This window comes from Cyprinodon tularosa, unplaced genomic scaffold (genome assembly GCF_016077235.1).
Source record: "Cyprinodon tularosa strain WSP-4 unplaced genomic scaffold, ASM1607723v1 ctg149, whole genome shotgun sequence".
In the NCBI taxonomy this organism is placed as follows: Eukaryota; Metazoa; Chordata; class Actinopteri; order Cyprinodontiformes; family Cyprinodontidae; genus Cyprinodon; species Cyprinodon tularosa.
Genome location: NW_024038320.1, coordinates 51,268 through 73,792, shown reverse-complemented (window position 1 = coordinate 73,792; position 22,525 = coordinate 51,268). Strand labels below are relative to the sequence as shown.

Genomic DNA, 22,525 nt, shown 5'->3' with positions numbered 1-22,525 from the left:
ATGACAACAATCAGAAGGGCCTTGCTGGGGCATTACAAACATGGCTACACAGGGGGACTCACTTGTTGATGCTGCAATTGACCCTATTTTAGCTAATATATCTACAATTCCTGGTTTTAAAAAGGAGAAACGCTTTGTGTGTTTGTAGATTTGCTGCTACGATTGGCTCTAAGCGTATTATGGAAGGCGGGTACTAGCTGGCACGTCACCCAATCAGTTCAAAGTGTTGTACTAAACGTCCTGCCTTCCACAGACAGACTGATTGATAACGTAGAACTTAACTCAGTCCTACACATATCAATCTGGCTACTGCCAGGTTAATGGTATGGTATGGTATGGTATGGTATGGTATGGTATGGTATGGTATGGTATGGTATGGTATGGGAGGGTATGGGAGGGTAGGGTAGGGTAGGCAAAGGAGGGGTAAAGTAAGGTAGAGTATGGTATGATAAGGTAGGGTCTTGGGAATTTGCATCATGGATGGACAACCAACAAATTTGCAACTTTTAGACAAGGACAGGAAAGTTTATGTATATAGCACATTTCAGTAGCTAGGCAAATCAAAATGCTGTACATAATACTATAAGTACAGTACATTGCTAGCCAATATTAAAGAAAAGGGTAATGATTAAATAAGGTTTTAAAACACATATGTTTTTAATTAGTGATTAAAGCAACCTATATTTCCAACACTTTTACAGGCTTTTTGGGAGTTTGTTCCACATTAGAAGACATTCAACACTTTGGCAATCTACTGTAGTAAAATAGACCAACTTTTATGTTGTACTTCACCGACCCCAAAAGAACAGCAGCTGCTAACCTGGGATCAAGTGTTTCTATAATGCATACAGTATAGTCTTTTGCAATTTAAGAATCCTCTCTGCACTGAAAACACTTTTAAAACTCTCAGCTGAAGTGGACACTGAGTGGGGATTCACATTAATACTAATGGTACAAACAAATTCAAATCATACTCTGCTTTTGAAATTGAATGTGCTTTTGAAGGATGCTATAAAACCAGCATATAGAGCTAGTCCTTTTTTTTTTTAATTGTGTATTTTATAATAGAGACAAGATGCAAATGCCGTTTTAAATGTAGGCGAAAGAAGGCGTAAATTCAATGTGTACCTAACACAGTATTACATTAGTTTCTCTGCTTCTGTTAAAATTTAAAGCAATATCTTGGCCTCTATCACTGTGGAATTACCCTGCTGTTTTCCAGCCTTTCACCGAGTTCAAGAGGTCAATGCACAAATTTGCATGTGGAGTCCGAGGATGCAGTATTTTTTGCTGTGTGTGGGATGGAGGGGTGGGTGTGTGTGAGTGTGTGAGGGAAAGCTCCATTGCATAATGGCTTGGCTGATGTAGTTTTTAGCTTTCTGAAGCTATGCTGTCATGTGCTGGGTGCCTGAGTAAATGAAAAAACAATATTGTTTTCTTCTGCAGGTAATGGGGGAAAATAGGGTTTAAGTAGAAGATAGTTGGAAGAAGATAGAAGCAAAGACTTACATTGTGTTTAGGTTGTCATTTATTAGAAGTAGAACAGAGCATGCACACTAGTCAATCAATCTAAAAGGAGAGATAGTAGTGGTTTAACAGTTACTCCCAGCCTGACTAGACAGACTGACTTGCACAGTGCTTAAATCAGTCTGGTGAGGTGCAGACTCATATGTCTAAAACAGACTGGACCAATCACAGCACAGGTGGCATTAGTTACTACTTGCACCTATAATACATACATAAAACAGTGCCTTTCTGTAAGTCAAGTTTAGAGCTCCAACAGAGATGTTTTCATGATGCCTTTTATTGTTTCCCAAATGATCTTAATGGTGGAGGATTTTCGCAAATTTTTGATACAGTAAGACCCGCCCTTTCCACGTTTAAAAAAAAAGCTGCACATGCACAATCCCTCAATCCCTTAAATCCCTCAATCACTATATAGAACGGGGACTGTAAAGTGAACATAATGGTAACCTTAGCTTAACTAAGCGTAACTTTTTACTCCCTGTTGGTCACCTAGGTCCTCCTTCACTGCGCAGTCCCTGTGCCATTTTTGTTATTAGTCGCTGCTGTCGGGTAGCGACAGCCTATGGTGAAGGCGCGCCACTGTGACACATGCAAATACCATATGCATTCTGGGATATATCTGCCTCTTCTTGTGCCTTTTACTTCTGAAACACTTCGTAGACACACACATGACGGCCTAACGCAAACATTTCACCAGAATGATTGACAAATAGGAGGACCATTTATTTAGATGATCCATCCGGAAATAAAAGATCGTCCTCTATACCTTTAATAGAACATTAACATTCTAACAACTGGCTTGCATTACATCCATAGTTATTGATTGGTTGTAAGCTGTCTCTGCTGACTCTGTTAGTCCCGCCCTGGAACCGCCTTTGAAATTGGGCCCTAAATGCTCCTTTATATACTGATACATAGTGTATATGGCATGAGTCAGTTCGGCCTAATCTGAAATTCATAGTTTCCTGCTAAGAACACAAAAGCCCCACAAATAATGACAATTAATACAAACTCCTTTGTTACCACTTTTACCAAATTTTAACTGCATAGACCTTTACTTAGTGGGTTCCCAACCTGTTGGGCTCGTTGCAATATCTGAAGTGAGCTAGTGATTGCTTGGCATGGTGGGGTATTTCGGGGTTGGCTCCCCCTATTTCATTTTTGGCACTCTGGTTGGTGTGGGTCATGGTTGGGAGGAGTTGCTGCAAATTGTTACCGAGTTCAGCCTGTGCAGGCAGTAGTGGTATTGTGGCTGGGTTCGGGGGGTCCTGTGCCCTTGTCTCACCTTGTGCCTTTTATATCTTGGGGTCACCAAAAAATGCGCTGCTGGCATATTGCACTTTTTTCACAATTTTGGCACAATGACTGACATGGTTGTTTCTAATAATCACATCTGTTGCAGAATCACATTGATGTATTCTATCAAAAAAATTAACTTAAGGTAGCATAGTTGCTTTCCTGATCTTTTTATGTAACAATAGTATACTTGAATGTTCCTTCACCTCATAGTACAGTGCAACTTATCTAGGGTATATTTATATGGATATAGTGATATATTGGCTGGCGTGACTTATACTGCGGTGTCACTTAAAGTCTGGAGTACACTGTGGTGTGACTACTTTAATGTTGGACTTAATGTGAAAAAGATTTTCAAACACCTAGACGGTGCAGCTTCAACTAATCTTCAGTGAAAGTTACAGGGTCATAGGGTGTTTCAGGTTTTTGATCTTCACACACCTTTACATGGGCAACCCAACCAGGGTTGATCAGGCCTCAGTTTGTGTTTAAGCAGCGCACTACTTCATGCCTCTCCCTTCTTGATCCACAGCCACCTTGAGGCTTTTTGAGTGGCATCATTGATATTGTCTTAGCACAGGAAAGAAGGAACCACTATTCAAGGAGAGACAGACAGTGGGATAACCCAAAGTGTTAATTAAATTAAAGAAAAGGCTGTGGAGCCATGGTATCAGCAACTAGGGCGGGCCACAGCCCATCACTGGAAACTTTGTTTGGACAAAAACACAGATTAATGAGCACGATAATCTGACGAAGGATGATTATCCATATGAGTCATTAACCTGGTTTAACCGTTCAGTCCATCTCCATAGAACGAGGTGGGATCCATCCTGTGGGCTGCAAAGGAGATGCGGCGGGCACCGCCCAAAGTGTCCCTGCCTTGACACTCTTTGCTTTTATCAAAGTGCTGCAGCCCTGGAGAACAAGCAGTAGTCAGTGACAGATCAGAACAGGAAGGCTCAGAGGTGATGGAGTCCAGAGTCCGGTAAGGGGTAACAATGAGAACAGGAACAAGCTGGTTCCAGGAATCCACAGATAGTTCAGGCAGAATGTTTAGACAGGAGCAGATAGGCTCAGTGGTTGAGAGGTAGAAGAGGTTAGGATATCAGGAACACCATGGACACCATAAAAATACTCTCTCCACTGGCCCCCGAGAATAAACATGACCTAGAGCAATAATCGGCCATGATGGCTGGGACTAAGCCGTATAGATAGAAGCACCAGCAGGTGGATTAGATGAGGAGTAATGAACAACGGGGCAGAGTTAGACAGGTGAATGGAGTGAGCAATTAGGCCAGCCATCAGGGCCAAGATCATGAGAGATGGTTCTGGTGGCTCTTCTCTCTGGCAACCCTCTGATGCCAAGGAGCCTGAATGCCTGGTACACCGTTTGACTTAGGAAGCCCCTGGAGCCCACTTCTATGGGCTCCCAGCAGGCCCTCCATCCACAATAACGGGCCATGGCTAGCAGTCCAGTTGTGGCCTTACCTTCTCCCCAAGCTTTCTCTTCTGCCCTAACAGATATTGTTCCTCAATGGAGACTGATGCTTTGACTGCTGGATTCCAGTGCAGATGGTGTTTGCTACTGCCTTTAACACCTGGTTATGTTGCCACGTGTACCTCCCCTCTCCTAGCACTTTAGGGCAACAGCTCAGAATGTGCTCCATGGGACCATGAGCTGGGCACAGTGGGCCTGTTGGTGCCTCTGCAAGGCCCCAGGTGTAAAGGCTAGATAGACTTGGATGGACATCACACACAGATTTTATCAGGAATTTAAGTCTTGCTGGTTCAGACTTGATAGATATTCACAGAATTAGGATACTGTCTTGGGGATATATTTTTCGTGGGGCAAATTGGTCCTGTCACATGCAAGTAGTAATTCTGCAGGGCCGTACTCAATTTGTTGCAGCGGCATCTGGTAGTAGCACTTTTGGTGGAAACTGGATGTAATAGTGGCCCTTCTGGTAGCACTTCCGGGGGCAACTGGAGAATAGTGGCACTTCTGGTGACACCCTCACTGGCATGCGACTGCCCAAAAGGTGTCATGGCTGTTGCCGCTAACCTGTTAGTCTATAATAACTTCCCAATAATTATATTTTATTTATATTATTTCTAATAAAACCTTGTGGGACTTTCACCAGCCGCCTGCCACAAGGTGTCACTAAGTTCTACCTGGCCAACTTCTATTAATTTTTATAGGCAAATGTTTTGATTTTTGATTTCATGCCTGCTCTATATTTACTTTCAATTAATGACGTGCTAAATTCACATTATTTAATTTACATTTTAAAAAATTTAATAAAAAAAGTTATAAAGTTACTGTTTGTGTGAATGGTGTGATTCGTGATAATAAAAAATAATGTGATGATATGAAAAAAAATCACGTGGAAATACACTGGCACACTTATTAAGTCAGTGACTGTTTGGTGCCACAAAGTTGCCGCGATATTGCCATAAGATGCCAGGATGGTAACAAGATGCTAAATCAGCTATAAAAGCCTTCAACATCCCTCGGCAGCTGCTACTCTTTTTATGGAACCAAAGCTGATTATTGGCAAACGGGATGTCAGGATAGTTATGTGTTACTGGGTAAATAATTAATAAATAAGTACTTTCAATGGAGGGTGTCATTTTCATATTATTAGGGTTGGACCCAAAATATAAAGATACTTCAGATGTAAACTATATGTCCTTATGTATATTACACGCTAAAAGGATGGCAAAGACTCACTTCACGAACAGTTGGTTTATTATACAGTGTGAGAGCTTACTGTAAGTTGTTACAGAAAAAGAAAATAATTTAAAAACATGCTGGTACCCGGTAGAATTCCCTGGCCACAAAGATACCAGCGAATGGGAGAAGATGCCATGGTAAACACAGAAAGTGTTTACTGTTACATTGGCTGCGATAACTTTATTACTGACAAACCTGCCAGGATTAGTAACTATTGTTCATCAAACATTGCAAAAACCTTGAGATTTTGCAAATCAACAATGTTCACAAACAAAAAATAAAAGTTCAGCTGGAGAGTTGTCATGGTAATCTCCCTCCCACTTCTGTTTGGCCTGAAGGGTTTTAATTTGTTTTCTCTTGTCCATAAGAAGTACTTTGGGAAATGTAACTCTACCTTCAAAAGTCATTTTTGGCACCAATCTGCTGCAGCGTGGCTTAGAATAGCCAAAATGGAAAGTGGGGCTATCTGGCACCCACTTTGTTGCCATGGGAGGTCATGGAAATCAGTGGCAGGGTGTCTTGCACCTGCTCTGGTGCTGTGGCAGGTCATGGAAATCAGTGGCATGCTGTCTGGCACCCGCTCCGATGCAGTGCCACTGCCACTGCTCCAATGCCAGGTCAAAAATTTGTGGCAGGGCATCTCGTATGTCCGCAGATGCTATGTGCCTGCTGTCCTCCAACAATTTGCTCCAAAGAATACGTCTACAACACCAAAGGTGCATACACACCAGAGGGTAGGTCTGGAGCGAGGTAAATGGTGTGTTTTTGATTGATTTAGATAAAAAAGACTGCTATCACCCCTTAGAAGTATGGCAGAAAAATATGCAAGAGTTGAAAAATCCAAACATTTGATCATAAATGCGTTGCAAAAAACAATCAGGGACTACATGTAGATGTGGCTTTGGCCTACAGTGAAGGGAGTGTAGGGAGATGAGGTTTATAAACAAAATGGAAGATAGAAAAAAAATGCGGAAAAAGAATTAGGTAGGCAATGCTCTTAAGATGTTTGTAGGCGGCTTTTAAAAAAGCCATCTTAATGTAGACTTAGAAGGACTCTTAATTGTCCTCGCTTAGCTCCTGTACAGGCACCGGTATTTCGCTGCCTTCTCTCCCCACTCTGTGGCTCTGTCTGACAGATTGGTTGCTTCGATGCACCACTGTACTCCTTTAATCCACTAACTAGCACTGACAAGTTGCATGCTCTCCCCGAAACTGGAAGCATTTCTGGTGGACCCAGGGACATCGATGGTCGCAGCTTTGCTCAGTTTCCCCAACTGCAACTCTCTCCGTAATTCCATATCTGCCATGTTAACGTGAAACCACCATCCAGCAGATTTGATTATTTAGTGGAGCCTTTGCCTGCTGTGTGAATTTACCCACATTGCAAATTACTTTTGCAGGACAGTCACATTTCTGGCATAAATTCAGGCAGCAAAAGCCCATAAAACTGACTATTTTTTTTTGGCAGGTTTAGCTTTTGAAGGTACCATATCACAAACACTTGTTATATAAAAAAAAAAAAACTACTAAAATAGCACCAACAAAAAAAAAGACCTATTTAGATAACAGATTTTTAAAAAATCAGTTGAGGACATTTCTCCTTCGACCACGGATCCACTGCTGGAATGATTCACATACCTTAATCTAATAGTGTAATTTTTTTGTTTTTAGGGTGCAGTGTTCTTTAGCTAATCTAAATCTAAAGATTATATGTGGCCTACAACTTCATCTGATTTGCTGTTATTCATGCCCCACTTCGTGATTACTTGGCAATTTACTTATTAGAAGGTTATGTTTTTAGGAGAGTTTTGTGTGTGTGCTTGTCTGTCTGTCTGTGTACAGGATAACTTGAAAAGTTATAGAGGGGTTTTGATTATTTTTTTATCAGAGGTGTCCCTGATGCCAAGGAAACAATCCATTACAGTTTGGTGATGATCCAGATCATAATCTGGATACACGTTTTCTTATATAAATTCTCTAACATTGAGACTTGAGTTCATGCTGCTCCTGAAAGAAAATTATTTGTATCACATTTTGTAAGGTATATTCTACAAACCCAGTAACCTAATTTTTCACATATGAGAACATCGAGATAATTGGAAAACCCTAAATCAACAATTACTGGTGCCCTTAATACTTTTGGCAATTCAAACACTAAATGTTGTGTTTATATGGGTATTCCTAAAGGAATTGCTTATTAGGTAGTGTTTGACAGTGGTAAGGCTTGGCCTTTGCACATCCACAGGTACCAATAGTGGCTGTTATTGGTCTTCTTGTATTGTTCATTTGGGTGCCATGTAACATTTGTTGAATATAGCAGGTACAATAAGGATGTATTATTTTCAATGATAAAGACGCCATTTTTTGTTGATGTGCTTAGAGGCTTGTGAGCATATGCAAATTGCTCTAAGTCTTGATAGTCAATTTGCTGGCATTAAGCTGAGGGGCTTCAATTTCACAAACCAGCAATGAAGCAAGTCCAGCCCTCTTCTCTCTCTTCATATCTCATTCCCCTCTCTATTCGTTCTCACAGCTTGACATTTTCAGTCTTGGCGTCTCCCCTCATTTATCCATTTCTCCCTCCAACCTCAGCTCTCAGCGGAACGTTTGAGGCAATAATTGAATAATTAATTCCTCTCATTAGCTTGTTTTTAATTATTTCCTTGCCCCTTTTCTATGCAGTGTATAAACCCATCCGCTGTTTTTTATATCCCTCAACACAAATTACCCATGAAAACTGAGGGCAGTCATGAGTGTAGCCTTAGCACACTAGCTTTAGCATGGACTCCTAATGAAAGGACGTGAAGACCAGGCGGAACCAGCCTAACATCCGCTTTGTGCACCGATAGCCACAGTGTTAATTTAGCTCATTTACTGTCCTTGGGCCAATTAAAAAGAGGTGAAAAGGTCCTGATCACCAGATGGAGCTGCTTTCTTTTTAGAAAGCTGGTCTTGGATTGCATAGGGCCAGACAGTGACAAACAGAGCTTGTGTGGCCAATTGCTTATCTGATTTCAATGTTTTGTACTAATTTAATTTGTGATCCAGATTGATCCAACAGATTCAGGTCCTTTTAAAGACCTTATTATTTTTGGCACAGATTTCTTTCCAGCTAAGTTGGCAAATGGTGCAAAACTGTTATTCTTGTGCTTCTTAATAAATAATGTCATTATTAAAAACAATGATAGAAACAGACCCAAAGTCATCTCACAATTCAGATGTGACTGCAATGTTCTGGCATCCTCTCAGTCTTCTCCTCTATTCTAGATGTTGCTTTCATTTTGTTTGTGTTTGAATGTGATTAGTTTGTTTTTAATATCATAGCAGATGTATTTTGGTATCCCTTATTGCTATACTATTGATATCTTATTTTCTTATTCTTTGTTTCATTTGCTCTTTCATTTGCTTTTTTCACTGACTGAGCCTTTGTGTTGCATGCTTGTCATGTCGCAGTTTGATCGTAGCCACACAGTCAGCAGCACCATGGGCATCCAAGTCAACAAAGGTAAAGTTAACCCCACTTAACCCCTTCACCACCTTCCTAACCCCATCATTTCTTGAAGTCCCATTGCTCAACCACGTCCAGACATGACTTTTGCTTCAGTAGTTCAAATTAAGTGGAATTTAGGTGGCTAAGGTTGGGTCTTTCTTATGATACTCTAGATGAAGCTTGTAGAAACAGCTTTTAATAATTTGATTGTAATGTTATGTATCTCTTTATGATCTTTGCAGTCATTATGAGGATTACTATCCGCTAGACTATGTGCATATTTTCAGAAAATGACAATAACAAAAATGGGTAAATGGGTTCTGTGCTGCATAGAAGTGCGCAATTCTTTTTGGTTATACCATCACTTTTAACTGTCAACATGCCCTGGGGGAATTAACTGGTTTGTATTGTTTGAAATTACTTTATAAACATATCTCTTATCAGTTATGTGACTTTCTTTTGTTTTGCTTTTAATCTGTTTAATGTTTAATTTGGTGAACTGACAATATCCCTAAGTGTTACACCAAAAATATGCACTGCAAAAACAGAAAAAAAAACATTGATTGTGAAAGTTGTAAGACATTAGATAAGTGTTGAAGCTTCATTGTCTGAAATTGTCCAGCTTAAATACACATTGTGACAAGTTATTTATTAAATCTAACATATTAGAGGATTTACTTATAATTTGGTTCAAATATCATTTTAGATCTGATTTTAGATTTTATTTTATTTTAGTCTTTTATTTTTCAAACACTTTTACTACAAAAACCTAAAAGGGTCAAAATGAATGTGGTCAATATTACACACAGAAATTAGTAAATTGGAGCATACTCATAAAAAAAAAAAACTGGGCTTTGATGAGTAAAAATAACTCTAGGATGATCACAATTGTTCATAAGCCGTCTTGCCAAGAGAACTAAAACACTAGACGTAGCTTCTACTTTTAATTTCCTTTATTTTTCTTTGTTTTAATCTTACCTAGTGATGCTACTACCAGTAGGGGGACATGCAGTCTCTACAGTCACTTTAAAGGCTGTAGAACTTTCTTCTTTAATTTTAGGATTTACATTTCTAAATCAATAGTACATGTAATACAAACAGAATGTCTTTGCATGAGTAATTACAGTAGTGCTATACAATATTTTTTAAATTCAGTGCCTACCTTCAGGGGGTGCGCAAATATTTCATTTGATCAAATAACCTTCGACTGTCATGAGTCTGTGAACACAAACCCATATAACTGTGTGTAAGGACAACAAATGAAAATGTGAATCGAGTTCTAATCATGGTTAGACAGTTAACTATGCACAGATATGGAATACATTCACAACCTTATTTTAAAATATAGCATTTTATTTTAAAAAATCCTTCAACTCCAAGTCAGACATAATTGTCTGACTTCTTGACTAAGCTAGTAAAGCTAAACTAAACTAAGCTACTATGTAGACAAAGGAAAAATTAATGAAAATTGATTGAAAACCAAGATTAATAAAAGGATGCAATGATATAACACTTCGACATAATTTTATGTTGTAGAATCAATTTTATCTTAAAGAGTTTGTAATGAGATCAAATTGGATTTTAACAAATTTAAAGCATTTAGAATGTGTTCAAACAAATTCATAGTACAAATCCAAGGAAGTAAACTAAATATTATTTGGTTAACTAATACTAATGGTTTGCAATAATCAGATTGTTTGCAAGAGTCAGATTGTTGTTATTGTTTATAATATCTAAGATAAGTACAACCTTGTTTTTTAGCTTGGTCGGCTCATTAAAACAGTGTACCGTAGCTATTATTTAGCAGGCATGAAGGGACTCAAATAAAAAACTTTGGTATTCAATTGCAATGAGCATATCAGGGAACACAAATAAACTTTAGAGCTAAATTTGTTTTAAAACACTTTATGAAATAGATATTTTTTTAGTTTATAAACATGTCCATTCCTGTCAGATGCTCAGTGCCCCCAGTGTCTGGTATCCCACAGTTTTCTGCAAGAGAAATTGCAGAAAGTGGTATTTTTATTTTTTTTTGCAAGAATCAGTTCTGAGATGTTCACTCGGCTTTAGACTTTTTCTTCATAGTCAAGTTACACCATTAGATGTTTTTTTAATGTCTGCCACAGATTCCTTTTTAATTTAGATTTTACTTTACATGCATCTAGAAAGTTGTGTGTGAAATGGAGGGAAAGCGAAAAAGGATTCTAAAAATCTCACAAACACCTTTATTTCTCTCAACCCTCCATTAATCAGTGCTTTGTAGACTTCCTGTCACAGAAGTTATATACTACAGTCTTTTTGGTTATGTGTCTACAAGCTCTGCTCATCTAAAGCCTGGAGTGACAACGGATGCAGGAATCTGTCATGCAAATCAAGGGTTGCTGGTTTGAACCTCAGCTCCACCCACCTCTTTGGTTGTCCCCTTGGGCAAGACATTTTGTCCGCTTTGCCTACTGATGGTGGTCAGGGGGCCTGCTGGCACCTATGGATGACAGTGTGTGGATGTCAGTATCCCCCAGGGCAGCTGTAGCTATATTTCAGCTTCCTTATATCACTGTGTGAATAAGGAAATAACTAAATTAATCACTACTATCCAGAAGCCCTTCTCCAATCCAGAGAGTAAAATATTCACCACACAATAAGTCAGAGAGTTAATGTACATTCTTTCTTGGTTTAGAAAAAGCTGTACAAAACATTATATTTAAAAAATATTATAAGTAAAGTGTAGATTAACGTTGTTGTCAGAAGGCAGGCTTGTGCCTTAGCCTTTTTCTTTATATATGATATTAGGCCTAAACCAAACTAAACTGAACACCCTGACATGAAAACATACTATGCAAGTACAGTCCAACTATCTCCCCCTTTGTAAAGTTTTTAATTTTAGTAAAATACAAATTAATTTACAAAGTGCAGTTCTTCCCACAGATTTTCATCCAAATTTAAGTCTGGAATTTGCCTGGGTAATCTTAAGACATGAGAACGTTTTGTTCTAGCTTATTCCATTGTACCTTTGAATGTAAATTTTGGGGTTATTTTTTAGTTATAAAGGGAACCTCCAACCCCATCTATTGTTGTATTGTGTGGATATTCTCATGATATTAATGTGTACTTAGCTTCATCTATTTTTGCATTAACTTTGAGCTGCTTAACAGTCATTAAGGAAAAAAAATTAATTTCTAGAGCATTTAATTCAATTCAATTTAAAAAAAAAAAAAGTATATTAATCCCAAAGTGAAATTCAAGTAGCATGTGGTAATAATAGTAGCATGATCTTTTCACCAATATTATTAATTGTGACCATAACCCTAGTTTGTTCCTACTCTTACCCATTGTTAGTTGTCCTCCATAAAGTACATACTGTAGCTTTGTATCTCAAATAGTTCTATTTGATTCTTTAGATCTGACCAGAGCCCGCTCTTTCATGTACTTACTGTGTTTTCTACATTGATTGCGAGCAACTGTAACTCAACTATAAAAGAAGATTTAGAATTTCAGATATATTAATGTATTCTAGCAAATAATGCGCAATGAAATAAACTGAAGTTTATGACTTGTTTGGTGACAAGCTTTGGAAAAGTTTAAGGGGTGTGGAAACTTTTATAAAGCTCTGACACATGGAAAATACAAATACAGCCTGCTTAAGAATATTTCAGACATTTGCAAAGAGAATTGGTGATACAGCTGCTGTGCGAGTATGTGCACATGTTAGAGGTAGCAAGATGGGGAGATGGGTTAAGGGGAAAGCAGTAAGCAACAACTGCCTCTTCACCTGATTAGGGTGTAGGAGCACTGTTATTGTCCTAAGGCAGAGTTGTCAGTGACTGCGATCCCTCACTTCCCATTCTTTTTTCCTCTTTCTCTCACCCCTACACCTTGTCCCCTCCCACTCATTTCCTTACCACAGAGGAAAAAGAGATGGAACATTCTGCTTGCCAGAGGTGAAAATAACTCATTGATTGTAAGAAAAGTGTGTTTCTGGTAAAAAGAGGAGGGATGAGATTGGTGTTTTGTGGCAAGGAAGGGATGAAGACAGGCAGAAATGGCAAAGGGGAATAGATACACACGCTGTAGAGGCACAATCGCGTCAGCCATAGCCTCCCAGGAATAAAGTTCGGCTTAACTGCAGCATTACCAACAAGCCTGCATTACAAAATGTTCCTTCGCCAGCATTTAGCATGCAAATTGGCTTCAGATTATGCCTTTTGTATTCATTTTACAAACTGTCAGGCTATGATGTGGGAAGAATGATAATCAGGCAGATATTGCCCCCTAGCGCTTCACTGACAATCATCACACACTCAAAAAAAGGGTGGGGGGATGGCAGGATAGGAAGGTGGGGGCTTGTGCTCTGCTGCAGAGCACAGAGTTGTGTGAGCATGCCAAATGAGGAGATAGACTGGAACACAGGGTGCAAATAACTCAAAATGAGTTACATGTGAATATTTTGCAGTTGCTGCAGTAAAGCAAAAAAAAGGATTATGAAAAATGGATCTAAAGAAAGCAAAATAATAGAAGCTGCAGGGAGTTACCATGAGAAGAAATTGGAGAACTAATACAGTTGTGCTCTCTACTCATGAATTTGTTTAGCTAAAAACCGGTTTATGTAGACAGGTTGCAAATTAATAGCTGAACCACGCAACTTGTTGCACTGTGTACGTCTTAAGCATTAAGAGTTTTGGCTTAGGCTGTTATGATCCTTAGCTACCTTGGGCTGTGAACTAACGGAATGAATTTAGAAAAAGCCTATGAAATTTAAAATTATGTGTATATTAATACATATCATCATTTTATTTTAACTTCTGTTTAATTTTAACTAAAATTAAAATCAATTAGATATTTCCTTTTTTTTGGTAAATTACCATTACAATTCCCCCCTTTTTCTAAATTTGAGAAGAACAGAAATACAAATTATTAGAAATACAGGTCTCTATATTCAAGTGAATTAACAAACAGTAATCTTGCTGTTTATGTTGTCTTTAGCCTATTGGCTTCCTGTTCTCCGAATGGCCTTTTACCTTGTGCAATGGATCAGTTATCAGCTTCAACCGCCATCTTGGCAATTTCCTTTTGCTTTTTATCTAGTTTGTCCAAGCAAAAAGCATCAAAGCAGGCTTAACTTTAGATCAAAAACAGAACTGGTTCTTTCTTGAATGTATGATTGTACATTTAATGTAGTTTTTAAAGTCGACTCTAATTGTTTAGACACATATATCTGGCAGGCTTAACCATAAAGAAATTACAAAGGAAAATTAAGAATGTTTAGTCTTAGTTGGTGTATCCCAGTAAGAAGAAGAAAAATAGTGAATATCCATTTTGTTTACATCAAAATGCATACAATGCATTTATAAAATGTTTTAAGTATTTTGCTTGGACACCACACTTACAGACACAGCAAATGTTCTTGCTACAGCTTGGATTGATGTGCCATTCTGGATGAGCTGCACTACCTGAGTCACGTTTTGCGGGTTGTAGAGTTCGTCTTATACTACCAGGAGTGTGAAAGCACCACCAACATTATAAAGTGACCAAAACATCAGCATAGGTGCTGAGTAGTTGTCTGTGGTCCCCACCTGCAGAACCAGCCTAAGTTATGCATAATGCACAGCAGCATAATGCCCATGAAATGTCACAAACCAGTGTCCTGTGGGGGGCAGCAATGGCCCGGAGGCACCCAGCCATCTTGAAAAGATTTTTTTGATTGCGGATTTAACCTAGCTGGTATTTACCGCCCGCAAAAAACATAAAAATAAAAGAATAATAAATAAATAAAAAGAAAGAAAGAAAGAAGGTTTGCAGTGGCAACAGACTCAGCGTTATGTTTGCTAGGAAGTAGCAAACGCTGCCAATATGCCTTTATACAGTAGCCGTAAGTTAGAAACACGTTCAGTGGTCATCTTGAACACGTCAAATAGGTTGATATGCATTAGAGATAAGTTCTTAAGAAGTTACTCATAGGTTTTGGATAAGCTAGACACCAACAGTTATAAGTAACTTACTCTTAACATATGTTAACGATCAAATCACTTACCTCTAACCTTATGGCCCAAGTATAGTATGCATATTTGCCGTATGTTGACGTCTGCCAGCTTGCTTCAGTGTGCTTCAGCGTGCTCAAAACTTACACAAAACTGACCCATAACTTATCCAAAGTATGCCAGTTTGCCAGATTTTTTGTACGTCAGGCATACACTGGTCTAAATCCTCATAGTTTGACAGCGGCTTAGGAGGAAAGTTTGTTTACACAGAAGTTTGATGTGATTGAAGTTATATTGTGTTGTTTACATGTTCCCTTTTTTTTAACAGTTTACATATAATCTTAGATATTATTTATCGGCGCTGTCGGGGAAAAAACCTTGTAACTCCCATTTTGGACTACGATTGGTCAGTCCCCATGTGTGAACGTATGTTTTGGAAAATAAAAAAGAAAAAAGTCAAAGTTATCAACCTTGCCGGCGGCGGCATTGGTACTGATGGAACTCGCATCTCCACAAGTCACTAGTCAAAAACCTCATAGCTCCATTTTGGACATACGAGGTTTCCGTCCGACAGCGACGATATCTTAGAAAGCCATTTTGGAAAGCCATTGAACAAATGTTGCTTCTTAAGAAATTATTATATCCAAAAAATTTTAGTTTTAACCTTAATAAGTTATCTAAAAATAAAAAACAAAATTAATCAGTTTTTTTTTTACAGTGAAGTGATTATACCATTTGGCAACAAAATAGAGAAAATCATACTTCGCTTCACAACGAAACTGTGGAAGCAACATTCTCCTTTCTTCTCAACAAAGTACAATGCGAATTAACATTGACTACTATCTTGTTACATAGAAATAGGATTGATATCTTAAAAAATAAGATCTCCCGGCAAGAATTATTATTGCTGCTTGAAGTTACAATGCCAATCATACAGTATGTAACTTTAGAGTAGATCTTTTCACAGGTAAAGTTTGGAGTCAAAAATGCTTTTCCATTAGAGTTTGGTTTTGAAGTTTTTTTTTTGCTTTTGGTTCTGAAAGTTGGATGAGATTTTAAAACAGCAATGTCACTAATCAGCCTCCAAAAACTGAATTCTGAAAAAAGGAATTTACTCAAACGTCTATTGTGGTTTTGATTGAAAAGAAATTATACTAGAAAAACGTGTCTGCTTTTACCGGATCCATACCACAGTAATATCTTTACCTAACATTGATCCTTTCCCATTGTCATCCTTCTCCCAACAGGACAAGTCCAACCCAGAGGACCAGAGCTCCTGGGAAACCTTCAAGACTATGACCCCTGAGCTGTCTATCGTGCCTGGGGAGCAGAAAGACCGTCTAGAATTGCACAATAAGACATGGGACTCTTCCTCGGCGAACACACCGGACTCATCTGAGGGAGACTTCCAGACGGAAGTGTGAAGACACGCAGACACTCATGCTCTCTTTAATCACAGACTTAAGCTCATGTTGAGATACAAACACACATAGACGCAAGCCTCCCGGAAAAAATATATATGTAGGTTTGATTTCCTGCAAAGGATCTCAGACATTCTGCTCCCTGCCTCATGCAGTGTGCTTTGATGGATCCCATACTGTATTTGTTTACAGCTGCTGAGGACATATACGAAAGGAAGACCGTTCTTCGCTCTATTTTCGCAAAGACTTTTGGGGGGAACATAGAACAGGGGCCGGAAAGATATGTCACTAAATGAACATAAAGGATAAAAAAAAACATTATTTCTGAGATAAAAGGTCTCAATTTTATTCTTAAAATAAAAAGAAAACGTCTTACAAGTGTTTGATGATGACCTGGGAAGGGTGGTCTGGGGCGGGAGAGAAAAATAACAATATTTCTGCACTCTTATTCTTTTTTTATATAGCAAGGGGAAGATTTCACCTAGAACCCCAAGGCAATCTACTTTCCTTTTTTTCTTGTTCTTTTAAATGGATGATGAAAGTATCCAGTCACTTAATCTTTCCTATGTGTTTGCTTTCTTTTTGTCAAGAGGGAATAAGGTATGAGAGGGAGAGACAGCGCTGCTCACAGATTATGTGCCATTCTCTTACATGTCTTCATGTTCTGGTTTCTTCTTGACCCACTTTCTCCTTTGACACCCCATTACCTAATGTTATTTTTTATTTTTTTAGCATTTTCTATTGTTATTGAAAGGAAGGATCATTCCCCTCTGCTCTGTCACTTGAAAATGGCCAACAAATGACAACCAATTCACTTTTGTTCCATAGATTTATTGTTCAATGCCCTGTCTGTTTATGATCAGCTGATTTATTTCTACTGATACATGCTTGAGCTGTCTGCAATTTCTTTTTTGTCGGTTTTTCATGTATGAAGAGATTTAAATTACATAAAACTTTAAATGCCTTGATATACCAGAGCACATGAAAGTGAGATGACATTTTAACAGGATATGGCAGTCATAAAGATTGTAGCCTCTTTGTTGTTCTTTTTTTTTTAAGTTTAAGGGTTGCATGATTTGAGCTGTTGCGAGTGGCTCTCGGTTAATCGCCCCTTTGCCAGTTTGTACCCCCCTTTCATAGCTATGAATCATCAATTCATTACTTTCTATTTACATGAAATACAAAAAAGGAAAAAAAAAAAACATTTCTTACCAATGTATTTTACCATGGCATATGATCATTTTTGTTGAAGTATTTTCGTGAATTTTCAAAATAAATGTTCATCAGAAAAATGTAAACATTTCAGTCATAGCTCAATCAAATTATATACAAGTGTCTTGAAAGTTTCTATTACACTTTATTCTTGTCAATTTCTTTTCCAATTATTTATTTAGCAGTGCCCCATTTTGGACAGTTGACCCATGATATGACTTTGCTACGACTGACATTTTAATATATCTAAAGGGCCACAAGCAAAAATAAAGTTCTAAGGGCCACACGTCACTGAAGTTATTGAGTCCATAAGATGGAATATAAATTGAATATAGAAAAAAACTTCAAATGTGCAGTTATCAAAGCAGAAACAAGAAAAATGACTGTTGGGTATAAAAGCTGGTGTGGTTGTTTTAACGCCTAGTTGTGAAAGGCATAGGCTTATACCTGATAAATATCAAAGGTACTAAATGGCAAAGGGGCAAAATGACCAACACCTGTCAAGAGTCACTGTGGTTCCATCAAATATTGCCAGTGATTAAATTTTAGCCAACATGGGTCCAATATAGGTACAACTGTTCTTACAGAGCTATGAAAAAGTATTAGATGTCCTGCAGATTTCTTCTGCTTTGTTTTCTTGTCACACCATTTTTTTCAGATTATCAAACACATTTTATTATCAAAGATAACACAATGAAATATACAGCTTTCAAATGCTTTTTGTTAAAGACACCCATGATAGATGAAGTCCAATAACTGTCCAATAATGCTAAGGCAACTTTGCTTGCTTTATCAGCTGAGAGTAATACATTATTTTGAGGCAATTAAGAGAGAAAACAAGAGAAAAACAACAGTCTTAAACGTTTTAGCATCCTCTTAGTTTCTATCTCCTGGTTCGAAGTTTGCTTGGATCAATCTATCTTGTCACTGTGATACTAAAAACAAGGATAAAAAGAGTTAAAAGATAGGACTCATGCTGACTGAAAACTCATTAGCGTCAGATAAAAAATAATTTTCTATATACAAAATCTTTTTAAATGCTTAAAAACCCTATGATTTTCTTTGGTATACTATCTCTACCTCCTTGATATCGCCTGCTCAGAACTCAGAAACATGAAATCTTAATGCAACAAGCAGCAAGGCCAAATGTATAATTACTTGTTTCTATGGGTTCAACACTTTGTGTTTATATCTGTGGGCCTGTGAGCACAGCAGCTGCAAAAAGAGAGCACAAAAAAGACAGTTCAGAATAAAGAGGAACTAAATTGTACACTTGGAATGATTCTAATGCCCATACTGCGGTTATTAGAAGAGAGCTGCTGGTTTCTTATTATTGCTGCATTAGTTCAACCTAGAAAGTGTTGAGGGAGATGATAATTCTTCTGAGGAATGTCCAAAAAAAGGTGGCCAAGATAGATTTCCAAATAATGCTGGTTAAAATCTCAAAACAGGCATTGATGAAGACAAAGGCAAGCGTTTAAAACAGTAATTATCCAGAGGATGGTAAGTTGCCCTGAGATCTTCTAGTGCTGCCCTCAAACCATCTGCTTAAGGCTCCCTAATGTGGTGGTAGAGCAGCGCAGCGCAGATGGCAAGACAAGAGTGGCGCCCCTCTAACCTTTCAAGCAAATCAGCTGTTAGGCAAGCCTACAGCTCCACCTCTCTCTGAGGAGGAAGACTGATTTGATCCCAAGTTGCCAAAGTAAGGTCACATTCCGATGATCTCCTGAGAAGCATTGGATCTAGATCCACCAAACAAAGCTTCCATCTGGTAGCTTCAAGGCCAAACTCCGTAGCTATTACTCCTCGGTATCTACATTTTTTTTTTGTATCTCTTAAACAGATCAAATGAAAAGGGGGGGGGGGGGTAAAGTCTTGTTCCCATGGTAATGGGATCTGCAGATAAAGAGACGTGTTCAGGTTTGTTTTCGGCATTGTAAGAGAATTTCTTTCAATCAGCCTTATTTTTCATCTTGTATCTGGATACTTTCACACTAATTGATGGTTGGTTTTAATTTTTTATGTCAAGAACAGTAAAGTTATATACTGCTTGACTGATTATAAAGTCTGTCATGCATTGTTCTACATTTCTATTAAAATGTGCTGTAATGTTATCATAACTCTAGGTGAAACCATTTCAACCTTTAGAGACACTCCGTTTTCTCGAAAAGCTTTCAATAATCAGCTGTCTTTAGGGGACATGACACACCAGAAGGCAAATTTTCAACTGAAGTTAAAGTCGATTCAAAAACCTTCACAGCTCACCTTTCATCTTGTCCTACCTGCAAGCCTTTGATTCATCTAGAAACATCCAACATTCCAGCTGATTTTCTTACTAACAACCCCTCACTCCATTTTGTTCTTTTTATACATAAGATTGTACAAAGTAGTCCTCTAATGTTTTCATAGTGTCTTTTTTATATTAAAAATAAATTTTCAAACTGATCTTGGTGTTTTGTATGTGCTACTTCAAGGGCATCTGTTGAAAAATACAATTTAGGCTCTCTCGATTTCAAATTTTCTCGCAATCCCCATGTTTTCTTAATATCACTCAGGGAGTCTGGCATGACAAACGCTGTTACCCAGAGGCACTGAAGCCGAACCATAACCAATCAGAGCGCCCCGCTGGTCTGTCTAAAAATGTTAGAGTAACAGCTATTTGTGTTTGAAATTCTGCTGCTGTAAAACAACCAACAAGGAGTGGGTATGAAGTCCGAATGAATATGATGTTAAAAATGGATAAACATTGAGCAGTGTTTGTGCAAAATAATATTCTAAAGTGGACTCTACCGAAAGTAGTTGTGTTATTTAACCAGGAGGAAGTAGACAGCTCCGTTTTAGTCTGGCTTTATTAGTCTACTCAGCAGTCCTGGACAAGAGCGGAAGAGAGGATTCGATGGTGGACATTTCTCAGACCTCTCCCCATTAACCCTCGGAGGAACCTGTGGATAATTAAGTGTGGATGAGTCTTCCTGTGGACCTGCTATCAGTCACCCTAGAGAAAGGCCACCAACTGGAACCTTCTCCATGGAGTAAAAGGAATGAATGTGGAATAAGAGATGGAAAATCGAGAAAGTAGCCCCCAGGATGAAATGCTAGATGACAGAGTATCAGCAGGAAGGGCATTTTATAATTACCCCTGGAATAGTGATTTTCAGTGATACAAGTGCATTAAGTTATTTTTTTTACCACAGGTATAATAAGAAAGCTGTACTTAAAGAACTTACAGAATGACTGTGCTGACAAATTTTATATGAAACAATGTGAACAAATCCTGAAGGAAAACATGTCAAATTCTTTTGAATTTAAATTTATAAGTTGAACTTAACACATTATTGTATATCACTGCCCCTGCTGGGAGACTGGGTGTGTAAAGTGCTTAAGTGCCCCAATGAGCAATTCTGGAAAGTTTATTATAGCTGAGGCAAGCAAAAAAAGCCACTGAAAAGAGTTCTGCTTTGGGTGGTGATACAGCAAGACACATAAGGCTGTCATTTCAAGTGAAACCTGTAATCCACAATCTTCATGTGTTTCTGTGGTAGTTTCTTTAAAACAGTGCACAAGATACTGGTCAGAGTAGTTATATGAATGTGAAGCCCACTTCACATACAAGCAAAGGAATGCTGGCTGTTAATGGATTACAGCATTATCCACACTTATGCAGCTAGTGAAGAACACAATCTATTGTTTAGCTTATCACACCTGTTTGAAAAATATCCCTTAGATTATTTGCGTATATTTATACAACTGTTATATTTGCTGATGCGACCAGAATGGCAGCTATTAGTTTGAAAAATCATGCTTGAAAAGGATTTTATACTTTGTCATCAAACATATGTGCAAAGCAATACTGGTATGGAGACTTACAGTAGCAGTCATTAAAAATGGCCCCTCCCAGTCAAACACCAGCCGAAAGGCAGCCCACTCCCTGCAGCTCCCTGTAAAATCCCCTACAACTTCCAGCCATTGGATTAACCCACTCTTGCATATTTCTTTACTCTGAATCCACCCTTTCACTGAATTACAGGGTCAGACCAGGAAATGATGCTTCTCTTTAGATCTTAATGTTCACAAATCATGACAGAGAGAATATTTTAGTACAAAGATTGATGTTTTAAAAGGAATTGTAGGGGACCAGCAGAGAACCAGCCAAGGAGAAGCCAAGGACCCATCCAGAAAAGGTGGAAATTTTTTTAATGGCTACAACTGTAAAGAAAACCATATTTTATGCATGTCCAAACTAAAGTGATATTGCTGCCTTTTTCATAAGGTATTTTAATGTCTTTAAAGTATGTATGATGTTTTTGATGTGTTCACATTCTGTGCGTAGAGATAAAAGCTGTGAGATTTATATGCTTCCCATGTGTCAGAACAGATATTACTTTTGCCACTCTTTTGTTTTTGTTTTTTTATTCATACTGTATACTCAAATGTTAGTCTTAACATTTTTCTTATGGGCCTGTTAATGGCATACCCTGCTTTTCATCTAAATTATGCTGAAGAGTGCCATCTGTAACCCTGACCAGAAGATGACTATAAAAAAATGTTGGATGGATATTTGCCAGGGGGATGAAGTTTTAATATTTTGATTTACACCTCAAGTTTTCAAATTTAATTTCAGTTTTAAGCATTCCTGGATGATAAGGTATTTAGATGTTTCTTAATGGATCCAGGACATATAAATGAGGTTTAGCATCTCTGTGCTTCCCTAAGTGTGTTGTGGAGATACTGCAGATGGGGGGTCATTAAGTTTTAGCTCTTAAGCCAAAAAGCCTTGCTAAGACCCACCGGTTGATCTCTTATTCTGATTCCTACCAACAGCACAACAAAGAGAGGAAACACATTTGAACGACTAACTTGCTGTCAATGT

At 38.2% G+C, this 22,525-nt stretch overlaps 1 protein-coding gene across 6 annotated transcripts in view; it reads left to right on the top strand.

Moving 5' to 3' along the window:
* Positions 1–20,100, top strand: part of adgrb2 (adhesion G protein-coupled receptor B2) — a 367,628-nt gene extending 347,528 nt beyond the window's left edge. For 4 of the 6 annotated variants that reach the window (XM_038279177.1, XM_038279174.1, XM_038279176.1 and 1 more), the window contains one exon: positions 16,270–20,100. In XM_038279177.1, the coding sequence (XP_038135105.1) occupies positions 16,270–16,446 (177 nt within the window). In that variant the 3' untranslated portion in view covers positions 16,447–20,100. Of the gene's footprint in view, positions 1–9,010; positions 9,063–16,269 lie in introns of all 6 variants that reach the window. The other 2 variants (XM_038279172.1, XM_038279173.1) reach the window with 2 other exon arrangements.
* Positions 20,101–22,525: the final 2,425 nt, after the last annotated feature.